The sequence below is a fragment of the Macaca thibetana genome, chromosome 16, assembly GCF_024542745.1.
Source record: "Macaca thibetana thibetana isolate TM-01 chromosome 16, ASM2454274v1, whole genome shotgun sequence".
In the NCBI taxonomy this organism is placed as follows: Eukaryota; Metazoa; Chordata; class Mammalia; order Primates; family Cercopithecidae; genus Macaca; species Macaca thibetana.
Genome location: NC_065593.1, coordinates 19,466,726 through 19,480,998, shown reverse-complemented (window position 1 = coordinate 19,480,998; position 14,273 = coordinate 19,466,726). Strand labels below are relative to the sequence as shown.

General features: G+C 43.6%; 2 protein-coding genes across 2 annotated transcripts in view; both read left to right on the top strand.

Annotated features, from left to right (window-relative positions):
- Positions 1-14,273, top strand: part of OVCA2 (OVCA2 serine hydrolase domain containing) — a 219,978-nt gene that overhangs the window by 5,780 nt on the left and 199,925 nt on the right. The gene's annotated exons all lie outside the window — the stretch shown is intronic.
- Positions 1-14,273, top strand: part of RPA1 (replication protein A1) — a 63,113-nt gene that overhangs the window by 3,278 nt on the left and 45,562 nt on the right. The window contains exons 2-4 of the mRNA XM_050763564.1: positions 5,891-5,941; positions 7,299-7,377; positions 7,948-8,056. Coding sequence (XP_050619521.1) covers positions 5,891-5,941; positions 7,299-7,377; positions 7,948-8,056 — 239 coding nt within the window. The remainder of the gene's footprint in view (positions 1-5,890; positions 5,942-7,298; positions 7,378-7,947; positions 8,057-14,273) is intronic.

Genomic DNA, 14,273 nt, shown 5'->3' with positions numbered 1-14,273 from the left:
GCAACCTCTGCCTCCCAGGTTCAAGCAATTCTCATGCCTCAGCCTCCTTAATAGCTGGGGTTACAGGTGCATGCCACCTCACCCGGCTAATTTTTGTTTTAGTAGAGACAGGGTTTTGCCATGTTGGCCAGGCTGGTCTCAACCTTCTGACCTCACATGATCTGCCCGCCTTGGCCTCCCGAAGTGCTGGGATTTACAGGCATGAGCCACCGCGCCCAGCCAAATCGCACCTATTGTAAGTGTACAGCTTGATGAACTTTGACAAATGTACGCACCCCTGTAGCTGCATTGCCCCAGTGGAGATACAGAATAGTCCCATCAGTGCACCCCACCTCCCGCTCCTTCCTCACCTCCGTCCTCACCCGAGGCAGTCGGTGTTCTGGTTTCTCTCTGTAGGTTAGTTTTGACTTTCCTAAGACTTCATATAAATGGAATCAAATAATATCTACCTTTTTGTGTCTGGCTTCTTTCAGCAATTTTTTTTTTTTTTTTTCCAGAGGTAGGGTCTCTGTCACCCAGGCTGGAGTACAGTGACACAGTCATGACTCACTCCAGCCTTGACCTCCTGAACTTAAGAGATCCTCGCACCTCAGCCTCCTGAGTAGCTGGGACTACAGATGCATGCCACCACTCTTGGCTAATTTTAAAAAAAAAAAAAATTTTTTTTTTTTTTTTTTTTTTTTTGAGACACAGTCTTGCTCTGTTGCCAGTCTGGAGTGCAGTGGTGTGACCTCAGCTCACTGCAACCTCTGCCTCCTGGGTTCAAGCGATTCTCCTGCCTCAGCCTCCCAAGTAGCTATGCCTGATGAATTTTTGTATTTTTAGTAGAGACGGGGTTTCACCATACTGGTCAGGATGGTCTCAATCTTTTGATCTCGTGATCCACCCACCTCGGCCTCCCAAAGTGCTGGGATTACAGACGTGAGCCGCCACACCCGGCCTAAAAATATTTTTTGTAGATATGGAGTCTTGGTGTGTTGTCCAGGATGATCTTGAACTCCTGGGCTCAAGTGATCCTCCCACCTTGGCCTCCCGAAGTGTTGGGATTACAGGCATAAGCCACCACTCTGGACCAAAATGGTTTTTGAGCTTTATCCATGTTAATTCAGTAATTTGCACTTTTGTATTGCTCAGTAGTATTCCATTGTGTGACTATAACAAAATTTGTTTGTTATTGCACGTTTGGGTTATTTTCATCTTTTGACTTAAATGAAGATGCTATGACCATTTAAGTACAAATCTTTTTGTGGAAATATGTTTTCATTTCTCTGGGATAAATAGCTAGGTGCGTCATTGCTGGGTCATAGGTAACTGAATGTTTAAAAGAAATTGCCAAACTTTTCCAGTGTGATTATGAGAATTCTAGTTGCTCCATGTCCTTGCCAGTCGTCAGTCTTTGATCTTGAGTAGTCTAGTGAAAGTATAAAGGTATCTCACTGTGGTTTTAATTTGTATTTCTCTGGTGACTAATGAGCATCTTTTCATGGGCTTACTGGCCATTTGTATATCTTCACAAAAGAAATGTCTGTTCACGTCTTTTGTTCACCTAAAAATTGGGTTTTGTGCTTATTAAAGAGTTGTAAGAATTCTTTATTCTTGATGGGTCTTTTGTTAAATATAAATATTACATATATTTTCTCCCAATCTGTGACTTGCTCTTTCTTTTTTGAAATTTTCTTTTTTTGAAGTGCATTTTTAAATTTTGGTGAAGTCCAGGTTATCAGGTTGTGGGTTTTTTGTCTGTTTTTGTTTTGTTTTTTGCAGTCTTGTATTTGTGTGTCCTAAGAAATCTTTGCTAGGCTGGGCGCAGTGGCTTATGCCTGTAATCCCAGCACTTTGAGAGGCCATGGCGGGCGGATCACCTGAGGTCGCGAGTTTGAGACCAGCCTGGCCAACATGGAGAAATCTTGTCTCTACTAAAAATACAAAATTAGCGGGGCGTGGTGATGGGTGCCTGTAATCCCAGCTACTCGGGAGGCTGAGTCAGGAGAATGGCTTGAACCCAGGAGGCAGAGGTTGCGGTGAGCCAGGATCGCGCCATTGCACTTCAGCCTGGGCAACAAGAGTGAAACTCAGTCTCAAAAAAATAAAAAAAAGAAATCTTTGCCTACCCCACCCAAGGTCACAAATCTTTTATACTGTGTTTTCTTCCGGAAGTTTTATAGTTTTAGCCTTGCCTTGTGGTCCATGATGCATTTCAAGTTTACTATTTTATCTATGATATATAGATCTTTTTTTTTAATATAGATATTCAGTTGTTCCAGCCCTGTTTATTGAAAAGACTATCCTGTTACATTGAGTGACTTAGTCACTTTAGATAAAATCAGTGGACTGCATATGTGTATATCTCTATCTCTGGAATGTCTGTTCTGCAATTGATTTCTATGTTGGTGCTTACATCAATACCACATTGTCATAAAAATTGCAGATTTATAGTAAATCTTGAAATTTGGCATTGTAAATTCTGCAGCTTCATTTCTTTCTTTTTTTTTGAGGCGGAGTCTCACTCTGTCACCCAGGCTGCAGTGGTGCAGTGCTCACTGCAACCTCTACCTCTCGGGTTCAAGCAGTTCTCCTACCTCAGCCTCCTGAATAGCTGGGATTACAGGCCCCCGCCACCACACCCAGCTAATTTTGGTATTTTTAGTAGAGATGGGGTTTCACTATGCTGGCCAGGCTAGTCTCGAACTCCCAACCTCATGTGATCCGCCTGCCTCGGCCTCCGAAAATGCTGGGAGTATAGGCCTGAGCCACCGTGCCTGGCCTCCAGCTTCATTTCTTATTTTTATTTTTATTTTTATTTTTTGAGGCAGGATCTCACTCAGTCACCCAGGCTGGAGTGCGGTGACATACATGATCATAGTTTACTGCAGCTTTATCTCCCTGGCTCAAGTGATCCTCCCACCTCACCCTCCAAGTAGCTGGGACCACTACGCCCAGCTAATTGTTTTTTTTTTGTTTTTTTTTTGAGACAGGGCTTTACTCTGTCATTCAGGCTAGAGTACAGTGGTGCCATCTCACCTTGACTGCAGGCGTGTGCCACCACACCCAGCTACTTTTTGTATTTTTTGTAGAGATGGGATTTTGCCATGTTGGCCAGGCTGGTCTCGAACTCCTGACCTCAAGCAATCCTCCTGTCTCAGCCTCCCAAAGTACTGATCCCTTTGCATCCGCTGAAGTATAGAGAAACAAAGTACAATAAGAAAAGAAAAAGAAAATGAAAACAGATGTTTGTTTTGAGACATGGTCTTGCTTTGTCATCCAGGCTGTAGTGCAGTGGTGCAATCACAGTTCACTACAGCCTAGACCTCCTGGGCTGATTGTTCCTCAGCTTTCTGAGTAGCTGGGACTACAGGTAGGCACTACATACCTGGCTAATATATATATATTTTTCTTTTGAGATGGATTCTCTGTCACCCAGACTGGAGTGCCATAGCGCAATCTTGGCTCACTGCAACCTCCGCCTCCCAGGTTCAAGCGATTCTCCTGCCTCAGCCTCCTAAGTAGTTGGTACTATAGGTGTGTACCACCACACCTGGCTAGTTTTTTGTATTTTTAGTAGAGACAGGGTTTCACCATGTTAGCCAGGATGGTCTCAATCTCCTGACCTCGTGATCCGCCCGCCTTGGCCTCCCACAGTGCTGGGATTACAAGTGTGAGCCACCGCGCCCGGCCCCACCTGGCTAACTTTTTATAGAGACGGGGCTCCTTATCTTGCCCAGACTGGTCTCAAACTCCTGGGCTCAAGTGATCCTCCTCCTTCCGTCTCCGAAAGTGCTGAGATTATAAGCATGAGCCTTGTTGGTAGTTTTCAGTGTGCAGTTTTTACATATGTACTGTTAAATATATCCCTAAATAATTTACTTTTGAGACCCGGTGTGGTGGCTCACACCTGTAATCCCAGCACTTTGGGAGGCTGAGGCGGGCAGATCACCAGAGGTCAGGAGTTCGAGACCAGCCTGACCAACATGGTGAAACCCCATCTCTACAAAAATACAAAAATTAGCCAAATGTGGTGGTGCACGCCTGTAACCCCAGCTACTCAGGAGGCTGCAGCGGGAGAACTGCTTGAACCCGGGCGTTAGAGGTTGCCGTGAGCTGAGATTGCGCCACTGCACTCTAGCACGACAGAGCGAGACTGTCTCAAAAAAAAAAAATTTTTTTTTTTATGGTGTCTAAGTGGCATTTTTGAAAATTTCATTCTTCAGTTGTTTATTGCTAGTGTATTGAAATACACGTGATTTTTCCACAACCCACCTTGTGTCCTGCAAACTTGCTAAATCAACTTAACTAGTTTTTATAGATACCGTAGGATTTTCTGTGTAAAGGATCATGTTGTCTACAAATAAAGGAAGTTTTATTTGTTCCTTTTTAATATTTTTATTTTTTATTTGGAGAGGGAGCCTCACTCTGTGGCCCAGGCTGCAGTGCAGTGGCGCGATCTCAGCTCCCTCCAACCTCCGCCTCCTGGGTTCAAGCGAGTCTCCTGTCTCAGCCTCCCCAGCAGCTGGGATTACAGGCGTGCACTATCACGCTCGGCTAAGTTTTTAATTTTTGGAAGGATCAGGGTTTCACCATGTTGGCCAGGCTGGTCTCGAACTCCTGACCTCAAGTGATCTGCCCGCCTCGGCCTCCCAAAGTGCTGGGATTACAAGCATGAGCCACCGCGCCCGGCCGGTTCCTTTTTAATCTTTATGCCCATTTTTCCCTTGCCTTATTGCATGAGTTAGAACCTCTAATACCACGTTGAATAAAGATGTTAAGAGGTATATCCTTGCCTTATTCCCGATCTTAGTAGCCTGTGATTGTCTTTTACTGTTAAGTGTGATGGTGACCATAGATTTTTTTTGTAGATGTCAGCTATCAGTTTAAGCATTACTTCTATGCCTAGTTTGCTAAGACTTTATAATGAATAAGTGTTGCCTTTTCTGTATCTGTTCAGTTGATAATGATTTTTCTCTTCTGTGAATGTGACAAATTACATTGATTTTTCAGTTGTTGAATAAACCTTGCCTTCCTTGACTAAATCACACTTGGTCATGACATATTACCCATTTTATATAGTGCTGGATTTGATTTGCTATTTGTTGAAGTTTTTTTTTTTTTTTTTTTTTTTTTTTTGACAGAGTCTCGCTATGTTGCCTAGGCTGGTCTTGAAGTCTTGGGCTCAAAACAGTCCTCCCACCTCGGCCTCCCAAAGTGCTAGGATTATAGGCATGAACCACTGCATGGGGTGGTCTTTTTTTTTTTTTTTTCCTGTCGTAGTAAACGTAACATCATAAAATGACTTGGAAAGAAAGTCTTGTCTTTTCTGTTTTCTGAAATAATTTATGCAAGTTTTTGTTTGTTTGTTTGTTTTTTCTTAAATGTTAGAATTCACCAGTAAAGCCATCTGGACCTAGAGTGTTCTCTTTTGGAATATTTAGAATTATAAATTCAATTTCTTTAATAGATATAGAGTTACATAGATTTTCTTTTGTATCAGTTTTGATAATTTGTATTTTTCGAGAGGTTTATCCACTTTATCTTGGTTGTTTTATAAAGTTGTTCCTAACGTTCCCTTATTATCTCTTTAATATATGTAGAATTTATTTATCTAATCCCCTGTTAATGAGTACTAGAGGGAAATGAATGTGCTGTTGTGAATAATGAATACATACGTGATATCGGTGTTAGAGATGTACTGTGTTTCCTTGTTGTAAAACACGTATCTCCCTCTTACCATTTTATGATTTGTCCAGAGTGATCAACTAGATGTTTCAGCTGACAGGCTCTGAATGGGCTCTTTTAACAATCTTATCTGTATATTCCAAATACGAACTATAAAAACATGTCATTTTCTTCGTGCTTTGAGTGCATATCTCACACAAACCTGTTTTTACTCCCTCAGGCCATCATGCAGCAGGGGGATACATCCATAAAGCCCATCCTCCAAGTCATTGTAAGTACCTGTGTGTGTTCCTTGTCAACTTCATTAGAGTCAGCTGATTATAAATTACGTCCGATGAAGGACGGACAGATTTGTCCACTTTCGGAAATTCCCCGCCTTGTCACAAAAAATAGGCCAGTCTCCATTGTACCCCTGAAAGGAGCCAGGCTTTTTGAAAATATTACTACGTGAGCTGCTAAGTTCTACTGTCTTTGGAGGTTCAGATTGAAGGCTTTGCCTCACTCCCTCCTCGCCGTTGATAGATGACTGTGGTGCACCTTGCCTTTCTGCCCTTGGGTTTGTCTCGTTCACATCAGCCTTTTTTTTTTTTTTTTTTTTTTGAGACGGAGTCTCGCTCTGTCGCCCAGGCTGGAGTGCAGTGGCTGGATCTCGGCTCACTACAAGCTCCGCCTCCCGGGTTCACGCCATTCTCCTGCCTCAGCCTCCCGAGTAGCTGGGACTACAGGTGCTGCCACCACGCCCGGCTAGTTTTTTTTTTTGTATTTTTTTTAGTAGAGACGGGGTTTCACTGTGTTAGCCAGGATGGTCTCGATCTCCTGACCTCGTGATCCGCTCGTCTCGGCCTCCCAAAGTGCTGGGATTACAGGCTTGAGCCACCGCACCCGGCCTCACATCAGCCTTTTATATGACTTCAGAAATACATCTAATATGAACTTGCCTCCTTAACATTCTTCAGTTAACACATCATTTGTTTAAGGGGTTCTCGAACTTCAGTGGGAGTTTTGAACACTAGAGGCAGAATGTGGGCTCACGCATGCAGGGTTTCAGTCAGCCGGTCTGATGGGTCTCTGTTGCAGGGCACTAGCTGTGGGTCAGCGTGGGCCTCTGTGCGCAGATTTCACTTCCTTTGGAAACCTGCCTCTGCTCTCTCTCAGGTGGGGATGAAGGTCTCAGCTCTGCCACCTGATCATGGGCACATGTGACTTAGGTCTCTGCCTCCATCTCCACCCCAGTCGTTAGCCCCTTCAGGACAAGGGTACTTTTTGTTCATTTTGTATTTTTAGCACATTTCCTACAAAACACCTTGTGTATATTGGGTGCCTCATTATTTATTTATTTATTTATTTTTTTTGGTAATTGATTTTCAGCCAAATTTGAGTCAGAACTCAAGAGTACAGGCAGCTCGTTTTACTTCCCTCTGTATTGTGCTTCATAATGTTAGTGGAGAGGTGAGTGGGAAAATCATCAAATCCAATTTTCTTTTACTTGGATTTAGGTGTCAAGAGAATGGGCAAACAATTCAGTTTGTGTTGAACTAATGGCAAACTCACTCTCCTGCCACTTCGGTTTACTTATCCCTGGGGACGGGGCAGACAACCTGGCTAATCAATCAAGTTTTCTGTCCTAGAACATCCGTCCCATTACCACGGGGAATAGTCCGCCGCGTTACCGACTGCTTATGAGTGATGGATTGAACACTCTGTCCTGTGAGTATGGCGTATCCATCTAGAAATGTGTGAGTATTTAAATAATAGAAGCACACCCAGCCCTTTGGTTGCCATAATTTGGGGGCATTCATGAAGTCCATACTTGCTTGGCCGTGTACTTCATTCAGACAGAATTGCAGCTGTCAGCATTCCAACAATAGACTAGAGGTAGTGGAAAGCTGCCACTCGGCTTAATTAATTTTCTCTAACTGGTGTTCTGTGTTTTCTCTGATTAATTTCCCTAAGGATGATGTTGACATTGGTGAGCGTGATGGGTTAGCTGCCCTATACTTTCCTGTTTGGGGGTTTTATTTCTGTGTCGGAAGCTCTAAAGGGGAGAAAGGAGAGAATTTTTAAATGATTTTGACCACTTTAGCAAATTCACTCATTTAAGAGGAGCAGCAAATGTTTAACAGCAAAATACACAGTTTTTCACTATGTAGAGTCTGACTAGTTTTCATTTCAGGAATGTATGTAAGGCGTTTTTCTTCGCTAGCACAGGTATGAGTACCTTTCAGATTCTTAAGACTGCAGGATTTTGGAGGCTGAAGAAATCTCTGTGCTTTTCAGCTTTCATGTTGGCAACACAGTTGAACCCCCTGGTGGAGCAAGAACGACTGTCCAGCAACTGCGTTTGCCAGATTCACCGATTCATCGTGAACACGCTGAAAGACGGAAGGTATGCGGTGTGTTTTTTTTCTGTCTTATTGTATTGTAGAATGGGAACGAATTTAAGAACAAAGAAGGCAAGAATGAGTTTTCAGCTAAGAATTTAACAGCTATTCAGTTAAGAACTCGGGTGGCTAACACATGGCACCCAAGGAAGAAATACACGGAAACAAGTCGGAAATTTCACAGCAGAAGATTAAAGTAGAACGCAGAAATCTTGTTATTTCTAATTTCTTCAGAAGCAGCGCTTTCAGGATTTCCCCCAAAAGTATCTTATCTTTTTTGTTTGTTTGTTTTTGGTAGAAACGGGGTTTGCCATGTTGCCCAGGCTGGTCTCAAATTCCTGAACTTAGGCAATCCGCCGACCTCAGCCTCCCAAAGTGCTGGGATTACAGGTGCGAGCCACCTCGCCTGGCCTCAAAAGTATCTTTTAATGAAAAGAGGTCCCTTATTTTACAGCAGAAAACAATAATTATTTTGTAATGCTGCTTTTGTGTGTGTGTGTGCAATCTTGAATCTTTTATATTAAATGCTGTATTTAGCCAATATAGAATATGTTGAACCACGTATGGTGGCTCATGCCTGTAATCCCAGCACTTTGAGGGGCTAAGGTGGGAGTGTTGCTTGAGGTCAGGAGTTTGAGACCAGCCTGGGTGACATAGCCAGACCCTGTCTCTACAAAAAAAAAAAGTTACATAAATTAGCGAGGTGTGGTGGCACATGCTACAGTCCTAGCTACATGGGAGGCTGAAGTAGGAGGATTCCCTAACCCCAGGAGTTTGAGACGGCAGTGAGCTGTGATTGCACCACTGTACTCCAGCCTGGGCAACACAGCAAGAGACTATCTCTTAAAAAAAAAAAAAAAAAGGCTGGGCGCGGTAGCTCAAGCCTGTAATCCCAGCACTTTGGGAGGCTGAGACGGGCAGATCACAAGGTCAGGAGATTGGGACTATCCTGGCTAACATGGTGAAACCCCGTCTCTACTAAAAAAATACAAAAAAAAAAAAAATAGCCGGGCGAGGTGGCGGGCGCCTGTAGTCCCAGCTACTCGGGAGGCGGAGGCAGGAGAATGGTGTGAACCCAGGAGGCGGAGCTTGCAGTAAGCCGAGATTGTGCCACTGCACTTCAGCCTGGGCGACAGAGCGAGACTCCGTCTCAAAAAAAAAAAAAAAAAAAAAATTTAAAAAAAGAATGTGTTGTACACCAACAAGTTGCTGCATGCTGGAGATACAATGATGAACAGAACTGTTATTATCATGGCTAAAAAATGACTTATTTTAGGCAAGGTGCAGTGGCTCACACCTGTTGTCCCAACACTTTGGGAGACCAGGTAGGGAAGATCACTTGAGCCCAGGAGTTTGCGACCAGCCCGGAGAATATGGTGAGACCTTGTCTCTATGAAAAAAAATAAAAGTTAGCCGGGCGTAGTGGCAGGTGCCTGTGGTCCCAGCTACTCGGAAGGCTGAGGAGAGAGAATGGCCTGAACCCTGAGAGGTGAAGGCTGCGGTTAGCTGAGATTGTGCCACTGCACTCCAGGCTGGACAGTAGAGTAAGATCCTGTCTCAAAAAAGTCCAAAACAACAACCACCACCAGCACCAAGATAAAAAACGATCAACAATACTAAAAGGTTTAAGTAAGTAGTTTTTTAAAATTGGGTTACACTGGTTTTAGGACTCTTAATTTTCTCCAGCTGTTCTTTTCTCCTACCTCTTTAGGTTGGTTGGATTTCGCTCAAGAACTTTTTTCTGGACGGGCCCTTTCATGCCGTATTCCCCATTATCAGCCTGTTGGCCTTTCTACTGGATGACAACTTGCCTGGCTGTCTATTCTTAGGTTCTGTGACTTTACCCTCAGAATTTTGTCTTCTGGCATTGAATGTTGATCTGGAGAAGTCTTAAGGGCAGCCTGGTTTGATTTCTTCCCTTGTAGAAAGCCTTGCTTTTTTTTTTTCTCTCGAGGCCTCACTTTGGTTGCCCAGGCGGGAGTGCAGTGGCACCATCAGGGCTTACTGTAGCCTTGACCTCCCGGGTTCAGGTGATTCTCCCACCTCAGCCTCCCGCGTAGCTGGGACTACAGGCACTTACCACCGTGGCCAGCTAATAAGCTTTGCTTTTTCTACCTATATGCTTGAAGATTTTTTTGTTTATATCTCAACTTCAGTACTTAACCAGGCTATGCCTCAATGTCAGTTGCACATATTCTTTTTTTTTTTCTGGTATGTGATGTGCTCGTTCAGTCCGCAGATTCAGTTCTTGCCAAGGAAGTTTTTCTGTGTGTTATTCCTTAATGTTGTTTTGTATTTCATTTATTGAGTTCTAGTCTTTACATATGTTGTAGATAACTTTGACCTCCATATAGGTCTTTAGTTTAACCTTTTTTCTAATGGATGCATTGGCTCGCCTCAAGGTTTTCCAACATAATAGTACAGTTTTTAGCCTTCTCTTTTCTGCTCCTCCGTCTTTATAAATTATGAGATGTATAATAGTATTTATTTTGTTCTGTTTTTTCTTAGCTGTTCAAGCTCCCTTTTCTTCTTCATCTCCTGTTTTAGCTCATCGTTTGGCTCTTCATTGGTCGAATGTGTACATTCGTACTTATTTTGCAGATCGCTTTGGAGGAGGGCTTGCTCCTTATCTTGGCTCGCACTTTCTTCTAGAGTGGGTTCTTTAATCGTCTCTGCCTCCCCGTTCCTTTCACTCGGACGCATTGTTGTGTGTTGTGTGGTTGCTCTGTCATCCTTTTTATTTTGTTCATGCTTCATGTGGACAGTCCCGTCCCGACTTGGCATTTGCTCTGACATAGTCTAGGCGAGGTACCCGTTGCCAGTCTTCTCATGTGGGAGCCTTTGTCTTCCAGTCCAGGCCACCTTGGGTGCTTATGTGATGCTTTCCAGCCACTCTTCTGTCCTCCAGGGCGTGGTCGTGGGAGAAGGTGGAAGCGTTGCTGGGATGGGGTGCAGTCCCTGCTGGGAAACTCTTCACAGCTCACTCTCTCCAGTCACGGGGACAGCTCCGCTCCCCTGGGCTTTGCCTGACTGCACTGCCTCAGCTTGGAGGCTTGCCTGGTGTTCTTTTGTACCTCTGCTGAGAGCCTGTGTGTGGCTGGGTTTATTTACTCCATGCTTTTTTGGTGATCATCTAGGTTTATTCTAAACAGCACTTTAGCAGTCATCCTTGTACTTTACGTGTTTACGCTTTTATTTCTGAATAACAGATTATTAGAATTTGTATTGTGGGGTCAAAGGACACCTATGGAAAGTGTACCCATTTTACTCATAAATGTTACATAAGAGTATCTATTGACCGGGTGCGGTGGCTCACGCCTGTAATCCCAGCACTGTGGGAGGCTGAGGCGGGTAGATCGCAAGGTCATGAGATCGAGACCATCCTGGTCAACATGGTGAAACCCCATCTCTACTAAAAATACACAAATTAACTGGGCGTGTGGTGGGTGCCTGTAATCCCAGCTACTCAGGAGGCTGAGGCAGGAGAATCGCTTGAACCCGGGAGGCAGAGATTGCAGTGAGCCGAGATTGTGCCATTGTACTCCAGCCTGGGTGACAGAGCAAGACCCCATCTCAAAAAAAAAAAAAAAAAAGCGTACCTATTTCTGAATAGACAAATTCATACAAACAAATTCAATGATTGGTTCTCAGGGGTGGTAAAGTGTGGAGTGACTGTCATTGTACACATGGTTTCTTTTGGGGATGATGACAACGTTCTCAAGTTAGGTAGTGGTGATGCTTGCGTAACTGCGGAATGCAAAACTCCTGGGATTATCCTCTCTGAAAGGGCGAATTCATTATGGTATGTGAGTGATATCTCAATAAACATGTTATTTAAAAAGAAGTGTTTGTCATTAAGTTTGTCAACATACTGTGTATTAGTAATATTTTAAAAAATAATTATCAACCAGACACGGTGGCTCACGCCTGTCATCCCAGCACTTTGGGAGGCTGAGGCAGGCGGATCACCTGAGGTCAGGAGATCGAGACCAGCCTGGTCAACATAGTGAAACCCTGTCTCTACTAAAAATACAAAAATTAGCCGGGTGTGGTGGCAGGTGCCTGTAATCTCAGCTACCCGGGAGGCTGAGGCAGGAGAATCACTTGAACCCGAGAGGTGGAGGTTGCAGTGAGTTGAGATCGCCCCACTGCACTCCAGCCTGCGCGACAGAGCAAGACTGTGTCTCAAAAAAAAAAAAAAAAAAGATTGCCTAATACTCTTGTTTCTTTTTTGCAATAAATCGTGCCTTAAGAAAATAATCCTAGGCTGGGCTGGTGGCTCACACCTGTAATCCCAGCACTTTAGGAGGCTGAGGCAGGTGGATGACCTGAGGTGGGGAGTTCAAGACCAGCCTGGCCAACATGGTGAAACCCCGTCTCTACTAAAAATACAAAAATTAGCCAGGTGTGGTGGCAGGTGCCTGTAATCCCAACTACTCAGGAGGCTGAGGCAGGAAAATCGCTTGAACCTGGGAGGCGGAGGTTGCAGTGAGCTGAGATTGTGCCACTGCACTGTAGCCTGGGCGACAGAGTGAGACTCTCTCAAAAAATAATAATAATAATCCTCTTAGCTTGCTCATTTTCTTTCTGTTTTTATTTTTTAAAATCTTTTTTTCTGGAAAATTTTAAACATCTACAAAAATAGACAGAATACACGGTAGTTTGATGAGTCCCCATATAGCCCTTCATTGTTACCTGTTGTCCACTTTTGCTTTATCTCCATCCTTGCAACGTCCACTCTCCTCTGTAATTTCGAAGTAAATCTCAGACATCGTATTATTTCATCCATAAATATTTTAGTATATGTTTTTGAAAGATAAGAACTCTTAAAAAGACACTATCCCATTTCACACCTAAAATAACAAATGCGCTGTCAGTGTTGCATTTCCAACTTGTCGTGTGTGTGCACATGTGTGTGCGTGTGTGCGTGCATGTACATGTGTGTGCGCGTGCGCCTGCACAATCTACATGAATCAGAATCCAAAATGAGGTTCCCGTGACAGTAGATTGACGGTCTGTTAAGTCTCTCTGAATCTGTAGGCTCTGCCTCTACCTTTTTTCTCCTTTACTGTTTATTTGCTGAAGAAACCAGGTCATTCATCCTTCACCTCATGCAGTTTCCCCTAGTCTGGATTTGGCTGATTGCATCCCTGTAAAGTCACTTAATATGTCCTTGTCATCTGTATTCTCTGTAAGTCGATATTGGTGTCTTCTTTTAATATGCTGCTAGATTCATCTCGCTGATATTTTATTTAGGATTTGTGGGATATCGCAGGATGAAATTAGTTTTGGTTTTGTGTGTGTGTTTCATCTTAGGTTTTAGTATTAGAGTCATACTGAATGATTCATAAGCCTTCTATTTTTATATGTTCTGGAGTGATTTGTATAATTTTGGAAAGTAGTTAAATATCTGCCACTTAAGTATCTATCAGGTAGTTATTACAGGGAATCTAGATATCGTTTTCAGGAACAGATAATTTCAAGCTTATCTGATTGAAACTCTGATGTGAAACCTGATAAGGGTAGCACACACGGACTGATTGTATGTAAAAATCCAGAACCAGCAGTCAGACCATTTGAAGTGTAAAATGTGATGAAACCGGGTAGATTATTGCGTAAGTATTGCTCTAGGCCAGTTTCTTCATCTCCACAGCCATTAACCTCATTCAGGCCTCTGTCATTTCGTCTCTTCTCTTGGTCTCCCTGCCTCCAGTTGTGTTCCCGTTAAATTCCTTCTTCGTGTTTCAGTTCTTTTTAAAATGCAGACATTGTGATGTGCTCATCAAGTATGTACTGAGCAACAACTGTGGGCCGTTTGCTTCATTAAGCACTGGAGGGATGGATACCTGTCTTTATTGACAGTACAGTCTAGTAGGAGAGATAGAGAATAATAAAATAATCACTAATGGACATATAATTAAGACGGAGCAGAGTGTTCTGAAGGAAAGAAATTGTGGCTGTAGGAAAGACTAGAACAAAGCAACCTGATCTCAACTAGAGATTAAGGAAGCGTCTCTTGAAGTGATGTTTGAGATGAGAGCTAAAAAACGAGTATTAGATGAGGCAAAATGAGGAAGAACACACCACCACGATCGCAGAGCAGCACGGACAAAGGCCTTCTGGCCAGAGGGACTGTCGCATATGGCAGCACTGAAAGGAAACAGGAAGGGCAGAGGGCAAAGGGCAGAGGGCAAGGCAGCCCCATGGATGCGCTGGAGGGGG